Source organism: Pristiophorus japonicus, chromosome 19 (assembly GCF_044704955.1).
Source record: "Pristiophorus japonicus isolate sPriJap1 chromosome 19, sPriJap1.hap1, whole genome shotgun sequence".
Lineage (NCBI taxonomy): Eukaryota > Metazoa > Chordata > Chondrichthyes > Pristiophoridae > Pristiophorus > Pristiophorus japonicus.
In genome coordinates, this window is record NC_091995.1 from 81,308,913 (window position 1) to 81,323,529 (window position 14,617).

At 45.2% G+C, this 14,617-nt stretch overlaps 1 protein-coding gene across 1 annotated transcript; it reads left to right on the forward strand.

Moving 5' to 3' along the window:
- The first annotated feature begins 8,891 nt into the window (after positions 1 to 8,891).
- On the forward strand, positions 8,892 to 12,265 carry atf4a (activating transcription factor 4a). The gene is made up of 3 exons (XM_070861697.1): positions 8,892 to 9,040; positions 10,459 to 10,800; positions 11,277 to 12,265. Exons 2-3 carry the CDS (start codon positions 10,566 to 10,568, stop codon positions 12,179 to 12,181), a joined length of 1,140 nt encoding a protein of 379 aa, XP_070717798.1. The 5' UTR covers positions 8,892 to 9,040; positions 10,459 to 10,565; the 3' UTR covers positions 12,182 to 12,265.
- The last annotated feature ends 2,352 nt before the right edge of the window (positions 12,266 to 14,617 follow it).

A 14,617-nucleotide genomic window follows, 5' to 3' on the forward strand; every position in this document is an offset into this window, starting at 1 on the left:
AATTAAATATAGGGAAAACCCAAGCCATTGACTTTGGGCCCCGCCACATATCTGTGGCATAAGTAAGATCACCTATTTCCACCTCCGTAACATCGCCCGTCTCCGCCCCTGCCTCAGCTCATCTGCTGCTGAAACCCTCATACATGCCTTTGTTATCTCTAGACTTGACTATTCCAACGCACTCCTGGCCGGCCTCCCACATTCTACCCTACATATACTTGAGGTCCTCCAAAACTTGGCTGCCCGTGTCCTAACTCGCACCAAGTCCTGCTGACTTACATTGGCTCCAGGTTAAGCAACGCCTCGATTTTAAAATTCTCATCCTTGTTTACAAATCCCTTCATGGCCTCGCTCCCTCCCTATCTCTGTAATCTCCTTCAGCCTCACAATTCCCCCCGAGATGTCTGCGCTCCTCTAATTCTGCCCTCTTGAGCATCCCTGATTATAATCGCTCCACCATTGGTGGCCATGCCTTCTGTTACCGAGGCCCTGAGCTCTGGAACTCCCTCCCTAAACCTCTCCGCCTCTCTACCTCTCTTTCCTACTTCAAGAAGTTCTTTAAAACCTACCTCTTTGACCAAACCTTTGGTCACCTGCGCTAATTTTTACTTATGCGGCTTGGTGGCAAGTTTTTAAAAATCTCATAATACTCCTCTGTAGCGTCTTGGGATGTTTCACTATGTTAAAGGCGCTATATAAATGCAAGATGTTGTTGTCGCTGTTGTTGTTGGTGCGCGGTCCCTTTAAGTAGCTGCGCGATCCATTCAAATGATTTCTTCTGTATAACTGTGGGTGAGTGGCCTACGCGAGACCTCCAGACCGCTGTGTGGACGCACAGCTTAGCGGGAACGTTGGTTGCCAACCCTCCAGGATTGCCCTGGAGTCTCCAGGAATTGAAGATTAATCTCTTGGGCATTGCTGCCAGCAACACCCCTTGAGAGAAAAAAAAAATAGGGCATTAAACAAAATGTGTGTTTTGGTCATTATCTTTCAACATTTTTTTGTTTTGGTTATTACAATATTGGAGATTTAGATTACTAGGCAGGGCGGTCATGTGACGAAAGCTCCTGGAATGCATCCAGACAGGGTTGGCAAGCCTATCTCCACCGTCACCTGTAGTGATGCGTATCCTGCAGCCATGAGACCGGCTCCAGGATGTTTACCAATGAGCCAGGCAATTGTGGCCCGGATCCACGTATCGCTCCCACTGCGGTTAGGATCCTGCCTCGAAGGCAGGGTCACCCAGATTGCAGCCTGAGGCCCTAATTTCCCAATTCCTGCCAATCCAGCTCTCAACCCCCAAGCAATTCATGTTTCTTACGCACAAGTTGGTCTTGTTTGAAGTTTGTGGGCCTGGAGGTTTTGGAAAGGGCTTTTTCTTTGCGCCATTAAAGAAAGACTTGGATTTATATAGCGCCTTTCAGAGTGCTTTACAGCCAATGAAGTACTTTTTGAGATTATAGTCACTGTTGTAATATGGGAAATGCAGCAGCCAATTTGCCCACAGCAAGCTCCATAGGAAAATATGGCAGTTTATTCGTGCAGAGCAAGTTCCCACAAACAGCAATGTGATAACGATCAGATGATCTGTTTTTGTTATGTTGATTGAAATATCGGCTGGGACCAATATTGCCATGGGATCTTTTGTCTTGCACCTGAGAGGGCAGATGGGGCCTCGGTTTAATATACCGAAAGACGGCAGCTCCGACAGTGCAGCGCTCCCTCAGCACTGCACTGGGAGCTTCAGCCTAGATTTTTGTGCTCAAGTCCCTGGAGTGGGACTTGAACCCACAACCTTTGGACTCAGAGGCGAGTGTGCTGCCCACTGAGCCACAGTTGTTGCTTCATAAGTAGATAAATCCTTGTCAGAAAATCAAAATCTGCTAATATCAGCAACTTGAGTTCAAATGAATGGGATTTAAACTTTATTTATGCCCAAGGCTCCTTCATGCACACCTCTGCGGCCCACGGAAGCTAAAAGCTCTGTTACCTCAGCTCTGCAACATTTCCTCCCAACAGCACAGATGAATTTGAGAACTCAATTAAACCATTAAACCTGCGTTCTTTCAGTCCCGGTGTCATATGTCGATGCTTCATTACTCTGCCACCAAGTCAGAATGTAAGGTAGCTGTGGCTCAGTGAGTAGTCTCTCGCCTCAGAGTCAGAAGCTTTGGGTTCAAGTCCAGAGCACAAAAAATCTAGGCTCAAATGCAGTACTGGGGGAGTGCTGCGCTGCACTGTCGGTGGTTCTACCTTTCAGATGAGACATTAAACCGAGGCCCCGTCTGCCCTCTCAGGTGGATATAAAAGATCGCTTGGTACTATTTCAAAGAAGAGCAGGGGAGTTATTCCCGGTGTCTTGGGGCCAATATTTATCCCTCAATCAACATCATGAAAATAATATTTATCTCTCAGTCAACGTCACTAAAACAGATTATCTAGTCATTATCACATTGTTGTTCGTGGGAGCTTGTTGTGTGTGAATTGACTGCTGTGTTTCCCACATTATACATTACAACAGTGACTGCACTTCAAAAAGTACTTAATTGTAAAGTGCTTTAGGATACTTTCGGTGGCTGTGAAAAACGCTATCGAAATGCAAGTCTTTCTTTTTTTTTCTAATATCGAGAATGAATAATTGCACTTGCATTTATGTAATGTTTTACCACATCAAAATGCTTCACACAATGATCAGGACTAAAAGGATTCAATTATTGAGTTGTAGAGGCTCAGCTTGCATGACCTTGAATATAGAAGATTAATGTGTGATCTACTTGAGATGTTTAAGATAATCCATGGAGTTGATAGTTTATCTCTAACTACCTTATTTCCTCTGGTAGGGGAGTCCAGAATAAGGGGGCATAACCATAAAAATATAGCAGAGGTCGTTCAGGGGTGATATCAGGAAGCATTTCTTCACATAGAGGATAATGGAAATCTGGAACTCTCTCCCACACAAAGCTGTTCAGGCTGGGGATCAATTGAAAATTTCAAAACTGAGATTGATTGATTTTTGTTAGGAAAGCAGATTAAGGGTTATGGATCAGCCATCATCATCATAGGCAGTCCCTCGGAATCGAGGATGACTTGCTTCCACTCTTAACATGAGTCCTTAGGTGGCTGAACAGTCCAATACGAGAACCTGTCACAGGTGCGGCAGATAGTTGTTGAGGGAAGGGGTGGGTGGGACTGGATTTCCTCACGCTGCCTCCGCTTGCTTTCTGCACACTCTCGGCGATGAGACTCGAGGTGCTCAGCGCCCTCCCGGATGCACTTCTTCCACTTAGGGCGGTCTTTAGCCAGGGTCTCCCAGGTGTCAGTGGGGATGTTGCACTTTATCAGGGAGGCTTTGAGGGTGTCCTTGTAACGTTTCCGCTGCCCACCTTTGGCCTGTTTGCCATGAAGGAGCTCCGAGTAGAGCGGTTGCTTTGGAAGTCCCGTGTCTGGCATGAGAACTATGTGGCCTGCCCAGCAGAGCTGATGGAGTGTGGTCAGATGCTGGGGATGTTGGCCGGGTGGAGGACGCTAATGTTGGCCCGTCTGTCCTCCCAGGGGATTTGTAAGATCTTGTGGAGACATCGTTGGTGGTATTTCTCCAGCGACTTGAGGTATTTACTGTACATGGTCCACGTTTCTGAGCTATACAGGAGGGCGGGTATTACTACAGCCCTGTAGACCATGAGCTCGCTGGCAGTTTTGAGGGCTTGGTCTTCAAACACTCTTTTCCTCAAGTAGCCGAAGGCTGCACTGGCGCACTGGAGGCGATGTTGGATCTTGTCGTCAATGCCTGCTCTTGTTGATAGGAGGCTCCCTATCAGCCATGATCTAATTGAATGGCGGAACAGGCTCAAGAGCAGTGGGGGAGACTGAATGACGCCCGCCTGTACTCATGCTATGTGATTGTTATGCAGGCAAATGAGGCTGCCAGCCTGTGTCAATGCCATTCGATCAGGTCACGTTTGTTTTGCAATGGCTGTCAGCTCTGGCTCTGTGCGTAGCTCACTCGCCTCTGAGTCAGAAGGTTGTGGGTTCAATTCCCACTCCAGGGACTCGAGCACATAAATCTAGGCTGACACTCCAGTGCAGTGCTGAGGGAGTGCTGCACTGTTGGAGGTGCCGTCTTTCGGATGAGATGTTAAACCAAGGCCCGCCTGCCCTCGCAGGTGGATGTGAAAGATCCCAGGGCACTATTTCAAAGAAGAGCAGGGGCGTTATCCCCGGAGTCCTGGAGCCAATATTTATCCCTCAATCAACATAACAAAAACAGATTATCTGGTCATTATCACATTGCTGTTTGTGGAAGCTTGCTGTGCACAAATTGGCTGTTGCTTTTCCCACATTACGACAGTGACTACTCTCCAAAAGTACTTCATTGGCTGTAAAGCGCTTTGAGACGTGCAGTGGTCATTAAAAGCGCTATATAAATGCAAGTCTTTCTTTCTTTTTGGTTGAGGGAGAAATGATACACAAGACCGCGGGACCCTGAACATCTTTAGACTTTCCGTAACTTGGCTGAAAACCTCCCCGCTTACATGCGGGAAAACCCAGGACATGCAGAGCCCGAGGCGAACACCCCGCTCTACTTTTAATAGTGCTACATTCTAGTTAACCTCCATCTGAAAAACCAGAATGGGGTGGCGGGGCCTAAATTTATTATGTCAATCGAAAGTCGGTGATAGACCACGCAATTTTCAAAGCTGCCTTTCCACAGTGAATTTATACTTCAAAAAACGAAGGTAATCACCCACACACACGCACAGGTGCATTTCTGTACATGTGGCATTTGTGAGTGTGCGCAAAGGAGCGGCTGGAATCATGCCCAAGGCACTCGACCTTTTGGTTGACTTGACAACAATGCTGTAAAGTATGCCGGCATTTGTTTCCATGGGAACCCTGCCACTGGAGATTAAGTCTTACTTCAACAACAGTTGGATATCCTCACGAACACTGTCTGGCCCTTTGTGCAGAGTTATTTACTTTGGTGTGGAGAAGGTTGTCACTAAATGCTCCAATAGTGGATCAATGGGATTAGAGATAGAGAAGAAAGAGAGCTCATTCTAATTTTCTGGCAATTTGTGCAAAACATGCGTCATTACGCTAATAAGTACTGTACAAAATTTCCCTTTCATTTACAGATGTAATTCTTTGATAATACTGTCATAGAAACATCATACAAGAGGTCAATAACCTTTTATGAAGGTAATAAAATGTAGCTGTCAGTAATAAAGCAGCACTTTAATCTCTAACTTTAAAAGCAATTAGCATTCCAAGTATTTGTAGTGCAAGCATGTAATGTAGGTGTCAGCTGTGGCTCAGTGGGGAGCACTCTTGCTTCTGAGTCAGAAAGCTGTGGGTTCAAGAGACTTGAGCATAAAATCTAGGCTGACATTCCAGCACAGTACTGAGGGAGTGTTGCAATGTAGGAGGTGCCGTCTTTCGGATGAAATGTTAAACTGAGGTGCGCTCTGCCCTCTCAGGTGGATATAAATGATTCCACGACACTATTGGAAGAAGAGCAGAGGAGTCCTGGCCAATATTTATCCTTTAACCACTAAAAACAGAGAATCTGGCCATTATGTCATTATTGTTTGTGGGAGCTTGCTGTGCACAAACTGGCTCCTGTGTTTACTACATCATAACAATGACTACACTTCAAAAATACTTAATTGGCTGTAGGGTGCTATGGGTTGTCCTGAGGTCATGAAAGGCGCTATCTAAATGCAAGGCTTTCTTTCTAATTACGTAATCCTGTGCTTCCAGTGGCAAAACTATGCTTCGTGAGAGATTGTGAGTCGGAGACAGCAGTTTTGGTTTGCATATTTACAAAAGGATATACTTGCTTTGGAGGCAGTTCAGAGAAGGTTCACAAAACTTATGAGGAAAGGTTGAGTAGGTTGGGCCTCTACTCATTTGAATTCAGAAGAATGAGAGGTGATCTTATCGAAATGTATAAGATTATGAGGGGACTTGACAAGATGGATGCAGAGAGGATGTTTCCACTGATAGGGGAGACTAGAACTAGGGGGCATGATCTTAGAATAAGAGGTCGCCCATTTAAAACTGAGATGAGGAGGAATTTATTTTCTCAGAGGGTTGTAAATCTGTGGAATGCGCTGCCTCAGAGAGCTGTGGAAGCTGGGACATTGAATAAATTTAAGACAGAGATAGACAGTTTCTTAAATGATAAGGGAATAAGGGGTTATGGGAGGCGGGCAGGGAAGTGGACCTGAGTCCATGATCGGATCAGCCATGATCGTATTAAATGGCAGAGCAGGCTCAAGTGGCCGTATGGCCTACTCCTGCTCCTATTTCTTATATTCTTATGTTCTTACAGGAGATGGTAATGGAACAAGTTAAAAAATAAAAGATTGGTCTAGATAGGGTGTACAAGAGCAAAATACTGCGGATGCTGGAATCTGAAATAAAAACAGAGAATGCTGGAAATCTCAGTGGGTCAGGCAGCATTTGTGGAGAGAAAGCAGAGTTAACGTCTTGGGTCGATGACCCTTCGTAGATAGAGTGTAAATGGAAATGGCAGAATCATCAACATTGTAGGACTGATTTCTTCCTGGAAGTGCAGCTCCCTGCTGGAAGTACAGAATTAGCCCTTAAATCTCATCAGATGAGCTTATACAACGACTTTTTGTTCTTACAGTTAATGTGGCCGACCTAATTCCACCAATTAGATGACAGCATTGTAGCTCCTTCCTGGCAGTAAACTAGTCCACACGTTTTAAAAATGGGGTCCTTAGGCTCTAATGGTCTTATGAGGGGACTGCAATGAGTCCGCAAGGTCAACAATAGATTACATAAAATTTTACAGCACAGAAACAGGACATTTGGCTCAACTGATCTATGCCAGTATTTAAGCTCCGAATTAGGCTCCACCCACCGTACTTAATCTCACCCTATGATCTTATTGAATGGCGGAGCTGGCTTGAAGGGCCGAATGGCCTACTTCTGCTGTAATTTCTGATGTTCTTCTGTAACATATCCATCTTTTCCTTTCTCCCTCATGCACTAGCTCGAGATAGGGAGGCCATGGAGGGATTTGAACACAAGGATGAGAATTTTGAATTCGATGCATTGTCGGACCGGGAGCCCGTGTACGTCAGCGAGCACATGGGTGAGCGGGACTTGGTGCGAGCTACGATACCGGAAGCAGAGTTTTGGATGAGGTGAAGATTACGGAGGGTGAAAGGTGGGAAGCTGGCCAAAAGAGCATTGGCATTAGAGTTGAGGAACTGTGGCAGCTAATATGCGCAGAGCAAGGTCTCACAAACAGCAATGTGATAATTACATTTAAATTAGAACACAGGAACAGGCCATTTGGCCTAACAGGTCTATGTCGGTGTTTAAGCTCCACATGAGCTACCTCTCACCATACTTCATCTCATCCTATCAGCATATGCTTCTATTCCTTTCTCCCTTGCATACTTATCTAACTTCCCCATAAATGCATCTATGGTATGCGTCTCAACCACTCCCTGTGGTAGTGAGTTCCACATTCTAACCACTCGTTGGGTAAAGAATTTCTCCTGAATTCCTTATTATTCGTGACTATCTTATATTTATGACACCTGGTTATGGACTCTGCCACATGAAGGACTTCAGTTCCCTTGATAGACTGGAGAAGCTGAGGTTGTTCTCCTTGCGAGCAGAAAAGATTGAGAGGAGATTAGATAGAGGTGTTCAAAATCATGAGGTGTCTGGACAGGGTAGATAGAGAGAAACTGTTCCCATTTGGCAGAAGGGTTGAGAACCAAAGGACACAGATTTAAGGTGGTTGGCAAAAGAACCAAAAGTGACGTAAGACAAACCTTTTTTATGCAGTGTGGTTAGGATCTGGAATGCACTGCCGGCAAGGGTGGTGGAGGCAGATTTAATCGTGGCTTTCAAAAGGGAGTTGGATAAGTATCTGAAGGAAACAAAATTGCAGGGCTACAGGGAAAGGGCAGGGGAGTGGGACTAGTTGAGAGTTGGCACAGGCTCGACAGGCTGGATGTCCTTCTTCTGTGCTGTAACCATTCTATGATTCTATAATTTGTTTTAGTGATGTTGGTTGAGGGACATTAGGGAGAACTCCTTGTTCTTCTTGAGGATAGAGCCATGGGATCCACCTGAATGGGCAGAAAGGTCCTCAATCAGACTGATAGAACCGAGTGGGATATGATCCGCTTTTATCATGTGGAATTATAGAATAATACAGTGCAGGAGGCCGTTCGGCCCATTGTGCATGTGCTATCCAGTCAGTGCCACACCCACCAAGCTCTTTCCCCATTACCTTGCAAAATGTTTCCCCTTCAGTTATGATTGAATTCACTTCCACCACTCTTTATATATTAAATAAATTACTACTAATTTATATTTATTGGACATCTTCCTTTAAAAGGAGCCAAGAGAGATGAAATCATCACAACTACCCCCCCCCCCCGCGCCCCACTCCCTACTAAAAGCCCCCACGTGGTTTGGATCAATGCCAACATTGGACGCCGCGCTGTCACCGATCCACCAATCACGTCCTTTCTATCACGTGAATCAGCCCGACTAACCAATGGACCGCCGCCCCTTGGAACTGCCGAGCGCGTGATCGCAAATAGAACCAACCGCTTCACAAAAACTCACACACATACATACCACTCTTTCCTCAGTGGAAAAAAATAAAACGACTGAAAGAAACTGTGCCAAGTACAATTCAGGGGGGCACCGCAATAATCCCTCGCGTGGAATGAAAGCGCAATAATTAAAAATCAGCGTGAGGAAAGAGGGCTAAAGACGCTTTGGGGCGGGGATTACATGACGGTGACGTCACGCGGCGGAGTCGGGGGGGAGGTGGTGCGGTCTGACGTATATAAGGCGCTGCGCGGAGTGTTCCGTCTCATTCCCCGGACCGGCGCCTTGAGAGTTGTAGCGAAGTGTCAGCACCTGACCCGCCTATTTTTCCTCAGCATGGCGGCTCAATAGAGCGGGAGCAGCAGCAGCAGCAGCGAAGCGACAGTGCAAAGCACTGGGCAAGACACAAACAGGCTTTCAAAATGGCGTAAGTTTAAAATCGTACTCTTATAAAATTGTCCCCCCCAAAAAGGGATGTTTTTAAACAAAAAAAAACGCGACGGTTGGGGATTTTGCTCAAAATGGTGGTGACTGGGGGATGAATTTAATCAAGTAAAAAGCAGCTTCAGAAATGTTGTGGAAAATGCGATGACGGATTTGCACCCGCGAGATATGAGGAAGTTTTGTCTAAACAAAATGGGGGAGTAGGCGGCTCAGTCCCTTGCCCCCCCCGGGATGTGGGTTCTCCGCACTGCGCTCCCCGGGCCAGCAGGTTGGGAGAGGGGGCAAGGGGAGAGTCCCGCCCTGCCCCCGGGGAATGCCCGCGGCTGCTGAAGGGCAGCCGATAAAATGGCGGCGCCAGCTGGTAAGTACAACGTGGCACAGACACCGAGAGGGAAGGAAGAAAAGGAGGCAGTCTCTCAGTGCTGGGTGTGGCCCCGCATTCCCCAGACTGCTCAACACATAATATACACACTTCCCCATGTCAATGTGGTCATTTTCTCATTCATTTGACCATTTTCTCCACTTCCCCATGTCAATGAGCCGTTTCTTTTTCCACATACTGTATCAATTTGACACTTCCCATCTCAATCGGAATTTTTTCAGTACTTCCCCCATTTCAATTTGAACATTTTCCATCAGTTTGACTTTTCTTGGACTTCCCCATCTCAATCTGACTTTTTCAGTACTTCCCCCATTTCAATTTGAAGAACATTTTCTCAACAATTTCCTCCATATCAATTTGACTTTTCTCAGACTTTCGCCATCTCAATCTGACATTTTCTCAGCACTTTCCCCAAATCAATTTGACCATTTTTCCACTTTTCCCTACATCGCTACACAGTACAACACACAGCGTTATCAAACATTTGGCCACGAGATATTTTGGATAATGAGAAAAATCTTGCTCAAAGAGGTAGGTTTTAAGGATTGAGAATTTGTTGCAGTTGTGTGCAGCTTCAGTGATTTGCTTGTTGACAAAACCTCTACTCATTTCAAATACGTACTGTATAATTAATCAAATGGACAGTGACAGTTTGAAATGGAAATTAGCCATCACTACAGTCTGCCTTTACTCCTAGGTCCTGAGAAACATTGCCTGACGGCAGAGACTACATGCTAAACTTGGTGGTCTCTTTGCGGGGGGAGTGCACGTCTATTTAAAAACGGAATTTGAGGAAATGTCCCAGATTATGCATTCTTGGACGCAGCTGTGTGCACACACATTAATACAAACCTTGCTTGTGTTCATGATCATTTAAGTTGCATTATGTTCAAACATGGAGTTTGTACAGTGTATTTGATTTATTTGAGCGGTTTTTTACTGAATATTACAATGCCAAACCTTGGATACGCTGGAAATAAGACTTTTTTTATGTTTAAAGTTTTATATTTTATTCCCAGGCTCCACAATGGGCTTCTCAGCTTTGCTGTAGTCGACAGCACAGAAAGCCTCGACTTGAAGACTTCGTTTTTCCTCGAAGAGTATCTCAGTTTAAGAATACAGACAGATGATGTCAGTTTGGCCAGATTCTTCGCTCTCTTCCCTGATGGAGGACTTCGTGTACCTCCTCGATTCGCCGTTTCTGACGGCTGAAGGGGACCCGTGTCTCCTGCACGCAGATCTGGAGGCCGGGCCGGTGAAGTCGTGCCTCACACCACTCCACTTTGGTGGCAATGAGGAAAGCGATGTGTCCTCCCAGTGCCCGTATATTGACCCGTTACTGGACACGGACAATAATGTGGGTAAGTTGACAGATCTACTTGGTGTGACACTTGACAGTGGTGGGTGGTTGGTTGGCTAACTTGTAAATCCAGTTGGCAATCTGATGCATTGATTGGCCTTTTCAAAGCAAAATCTAGAACAGTTTTACAATTTTAGAAAATATTTAAAATGAAGCATAACTCTTTATACATGTACCTATTGTGCAACCCCATGTCATGTAGCTATATATTTGGTGAGTAAACCGGTCCCCATTCAACCTGAGGCTCAAAGTGCTCTAATCTTTCCTTGCCTGACAGGAGTGAGGCAGTCTATGTGTTTAGGTTATAAATTCTGCAAGAATTATGTTAACTCATTTAAAAGCTCTTGGGAAATGTCCTTGATATTGTCTTCAAAATATGCCCTCTGCAGTGTTTTGTTCTGTATTCAATCCTCTCTATATAGAGTGAATTTGAAAGTGATTGTTGACTTGAATCCTTTTTTCCCCCTGCTTGTACAGAGGATGCATTCACCGGCTTGGACTGGATGGTGGAGAAGGTGGATCTCTTTGATACCCTGATTGTGGATGAAAATGGCTCTCCCTCCTCAGAGGAGCTGCTGGCTGTCTTGGACAGTTCCTGTGACCTTCTGGAAGAATTGCCTTTTGATCCCTTGCCAGCCAAACCACAGATATCAGACCTTGCCTCTAGTCTTGACCTTGAGCCATTCCCAAATTCACCCCTAGGGTCAGATCAGCTGGCTCCTAGCACACCCACAGTTGCCCCAGAACTTTTAATCTTGTCCCCTGACGACTCATTCCACTTAGAAGTAGAGAAGGAAATTGATGTTTCCAGTGATGAGGAAAAGCCAGATTTGGCATTGCTTCAGTCATTGCCTCTGCAGGATTCCTGCAAAGAACTGGACGAAGGGCCAATATTGGATTCTGACAGTGGACTGGGTATGAGTCCTCCCCGCTCTCCTGTTAGATTTCCAGATACTGATAGTGGACTTGACACCAGTCCCCCTCGGTCTCCTGTTGAGTCTTTAGATAGAAGTGTGTCAGAAGGGCCACCTCAAGCTGGTGGGTCCTCACTCAGTGACTTCAGCCCACCCAGGTCGAAACCATACGATCGTCCTAGTGCAGAGAGTGGAGGCAGTTCACCAAAAGTAAAAGTCAGTGGTATGGAGCCAAGAGGTATGGAGAAAAAGTTGAAGAAGATGGAACAGAATAAAAGTGCAGCGACACGGTATAGACAGAAGAAGAGAGCGGAGCATGGTGCTGTAGTTGCAGAATATAGCTTGCTAGAAGAAAAAAATAAGACCTTGCAAGAAAAAGCAGACTCATTAACGAAAGAAATCCAGTATTTAAAGGGCTTGATGGAAGAAGTCAGGAAAGCTAAAAGTAAAAGCGCAAAAAGTTTGTAATATAGCATTAGTTGTGTAATAGTTTTGTACATAATTGTAGTATTGGCTAAATATTGTCATTTTTAATAAAATATTTAAGTAAAATGAAGTCTCCTTTGTTGTCTTGAGCCATGATAACCTGCCTTTCCAGTTGCAGCCACACCTCGCTTTAAAAAAAAACTGAAGTATAAACTTCCTATAAACGAGAGCATTGCCCCACGATTAGGATTGAGTGGGCGGCCATCTTGATGCTGCATCTACATGAATGAGGCATTGTGGGATTGCATTTCAGATTTTACATTCCTATTGGGAGGTGTTGAGCAGTAACTCTGGCAATTGGCTTTTCTTCCTGGTTTCTCCCACAAGTACGTTGTGCTGGTGACATTGGGAAATGAAGATAATTTAACATAACTTGACCTAAATGCCTTTTGAAAGAAGTGTAATGTTACCCCCACACACAAACTTCCAGGCATTCATAACTATTGCTCTTGGCTTCAGCAAGGCTGCATCCATTGTGTGAACAAGTTCAGTATTGAGAAAAGTATCCTCGGCTGTCTGTTATATTTCTGCTCTTTCTATTTAATCCTTTCAATCTTGTCCCAAGTACAGCCAATTATAGTGGTTATTGTAAAGTTTCTGCATTACATCTGAAAGGACAAAAAGTTCTGTTGGCCCACAGTCATTGAGCAGCTGCCGATTGGAAGATGTCACATTCAGTACAGGGTTGGTGGTGTATCTTCTTTCCCAGCATCCAGGCAAAGGGGAGAAAAGTTCTCGTTTGGGTGAATGCCTGTAATTTACTCTGGTTCAGCTTAAGAAGGTGAAGAACAGAATGAGGGAAGTATGTTCGTGGCACTTCCTTCTCTATGGACCAGGTGTCATCTATGATTGTTAATTCTACACACTGATTCTCGCACTTATCTTGTTCAATAAAGTTAATGGGCTCTGATGCCCTGCCATGGCTATTGTTTGTATGGAAGATCTGTGCTATGATTTTGCTTCACGTGGTGATTGGTAGCATGCTAATTGTGTGCCACTGCTACACCCAGCAGGAGGTAAAACTTTAGGTGATGGATGCATTTTTTGGTACAATGTTTACAGTTTCTTTCCTGCCTCACCCGCAAAATGCATTGACTTGGGTGTGGGACAGGTTTGGGCTCTGAGCACGCATGGCCATTCTTATGGTTTACCCCTCCCTAACCTGTTGCAGAGGTTGCCTCCACCAGTGCTCTACTGAGCTAACAGGGCCAGTGCAGGGTGTTATTTCTAAGCAAGATGTTTCATATTGTTTTGGTCCAGGTTTCTAGAATTAGTGACCCACATTTAAATGCAAGTGCTCATTGCAGCCTTGGTTCAAACGACCTGAATTCTGGAGGCAAGAGCTTTACATCAAAGTAGAATTTGATGTGGCACCAAGGAGCCTGAGTCGAATTGAAGTCAATGTGGATCTGGGGGGAAAGTGTTCAGTGGCTAGAGTCCTTTGTGGCACAGGTTGCGGTTTAGGGCAATCATCTCAGCTCTAGGACATCACTGCAGGAGTTCCTCAGTCAATAATCTTGCCACCATAAGGTCAGAAGTGGGTCTGTTCACTGCAGCAAGCCACAGACAACATAGAGGCTTGGGCTGGTAAGTGGCAAGTAGCATTTGTGCCAAATGAGTGCCAGGCAATGAGCAGCTCAACAAGAGCTTAAGCACCTCCCTTTGATATTGAATGACATTGATAGTGAGGAATTTAGTGATGGCAATGTCCTGGGGGAATGGACCAGCCACATAAACAGAATAGCTACTAGAGCAGGTCAGAGGCTGTATACTGACTCCCAAGACACCTCTATCATATATCTATAATGAACATTAGGAATGTGATGGGATACTGTCCACTCACCTGGATGGTTACAATTGCAACAACACGAGAAGCCTGACAACATCCACGACAAAACTTGGATCAGTGCACCATCTCTGTGGTTTCTACAAGATACACTGCAGCAATTTGTCTTGGCTTTTCACCACCACTTAGATCATCAAAAACAGCAGGTGCATCACCTTCCATATTCATATTCCATCACCTTGCATATTCACCTCCATTCTGACTTGGACATACATCATCGTTCCTTTGTTGTCGCTGGATCAAAATCCTGTAGTGGATTATGGGGACTGTGGGATTGGCAATAAATGCTGGCCTTGCCAGCAACCCCCACAACCCAAGAATGAATCACAAGAAATAGGAGCAGGAGGAGGCCATTTGACCTCTCGAGTTGCCTCTGCCATTTAATAAGATAATGGCTGATCTGATCATGGACTCAGTTCCACTTCCCTGCCTGCTCCCCATAATTCTTTATTCTCTTATCACGGAAAAATCTGTATCTCTGCTTTAAATATATTCAATGACCCAGTCGCCACAACTCTGTGGGGCAGAGAATTACAGATTTACAACCCTCTGAGAGAAGAAATATCTCAGTT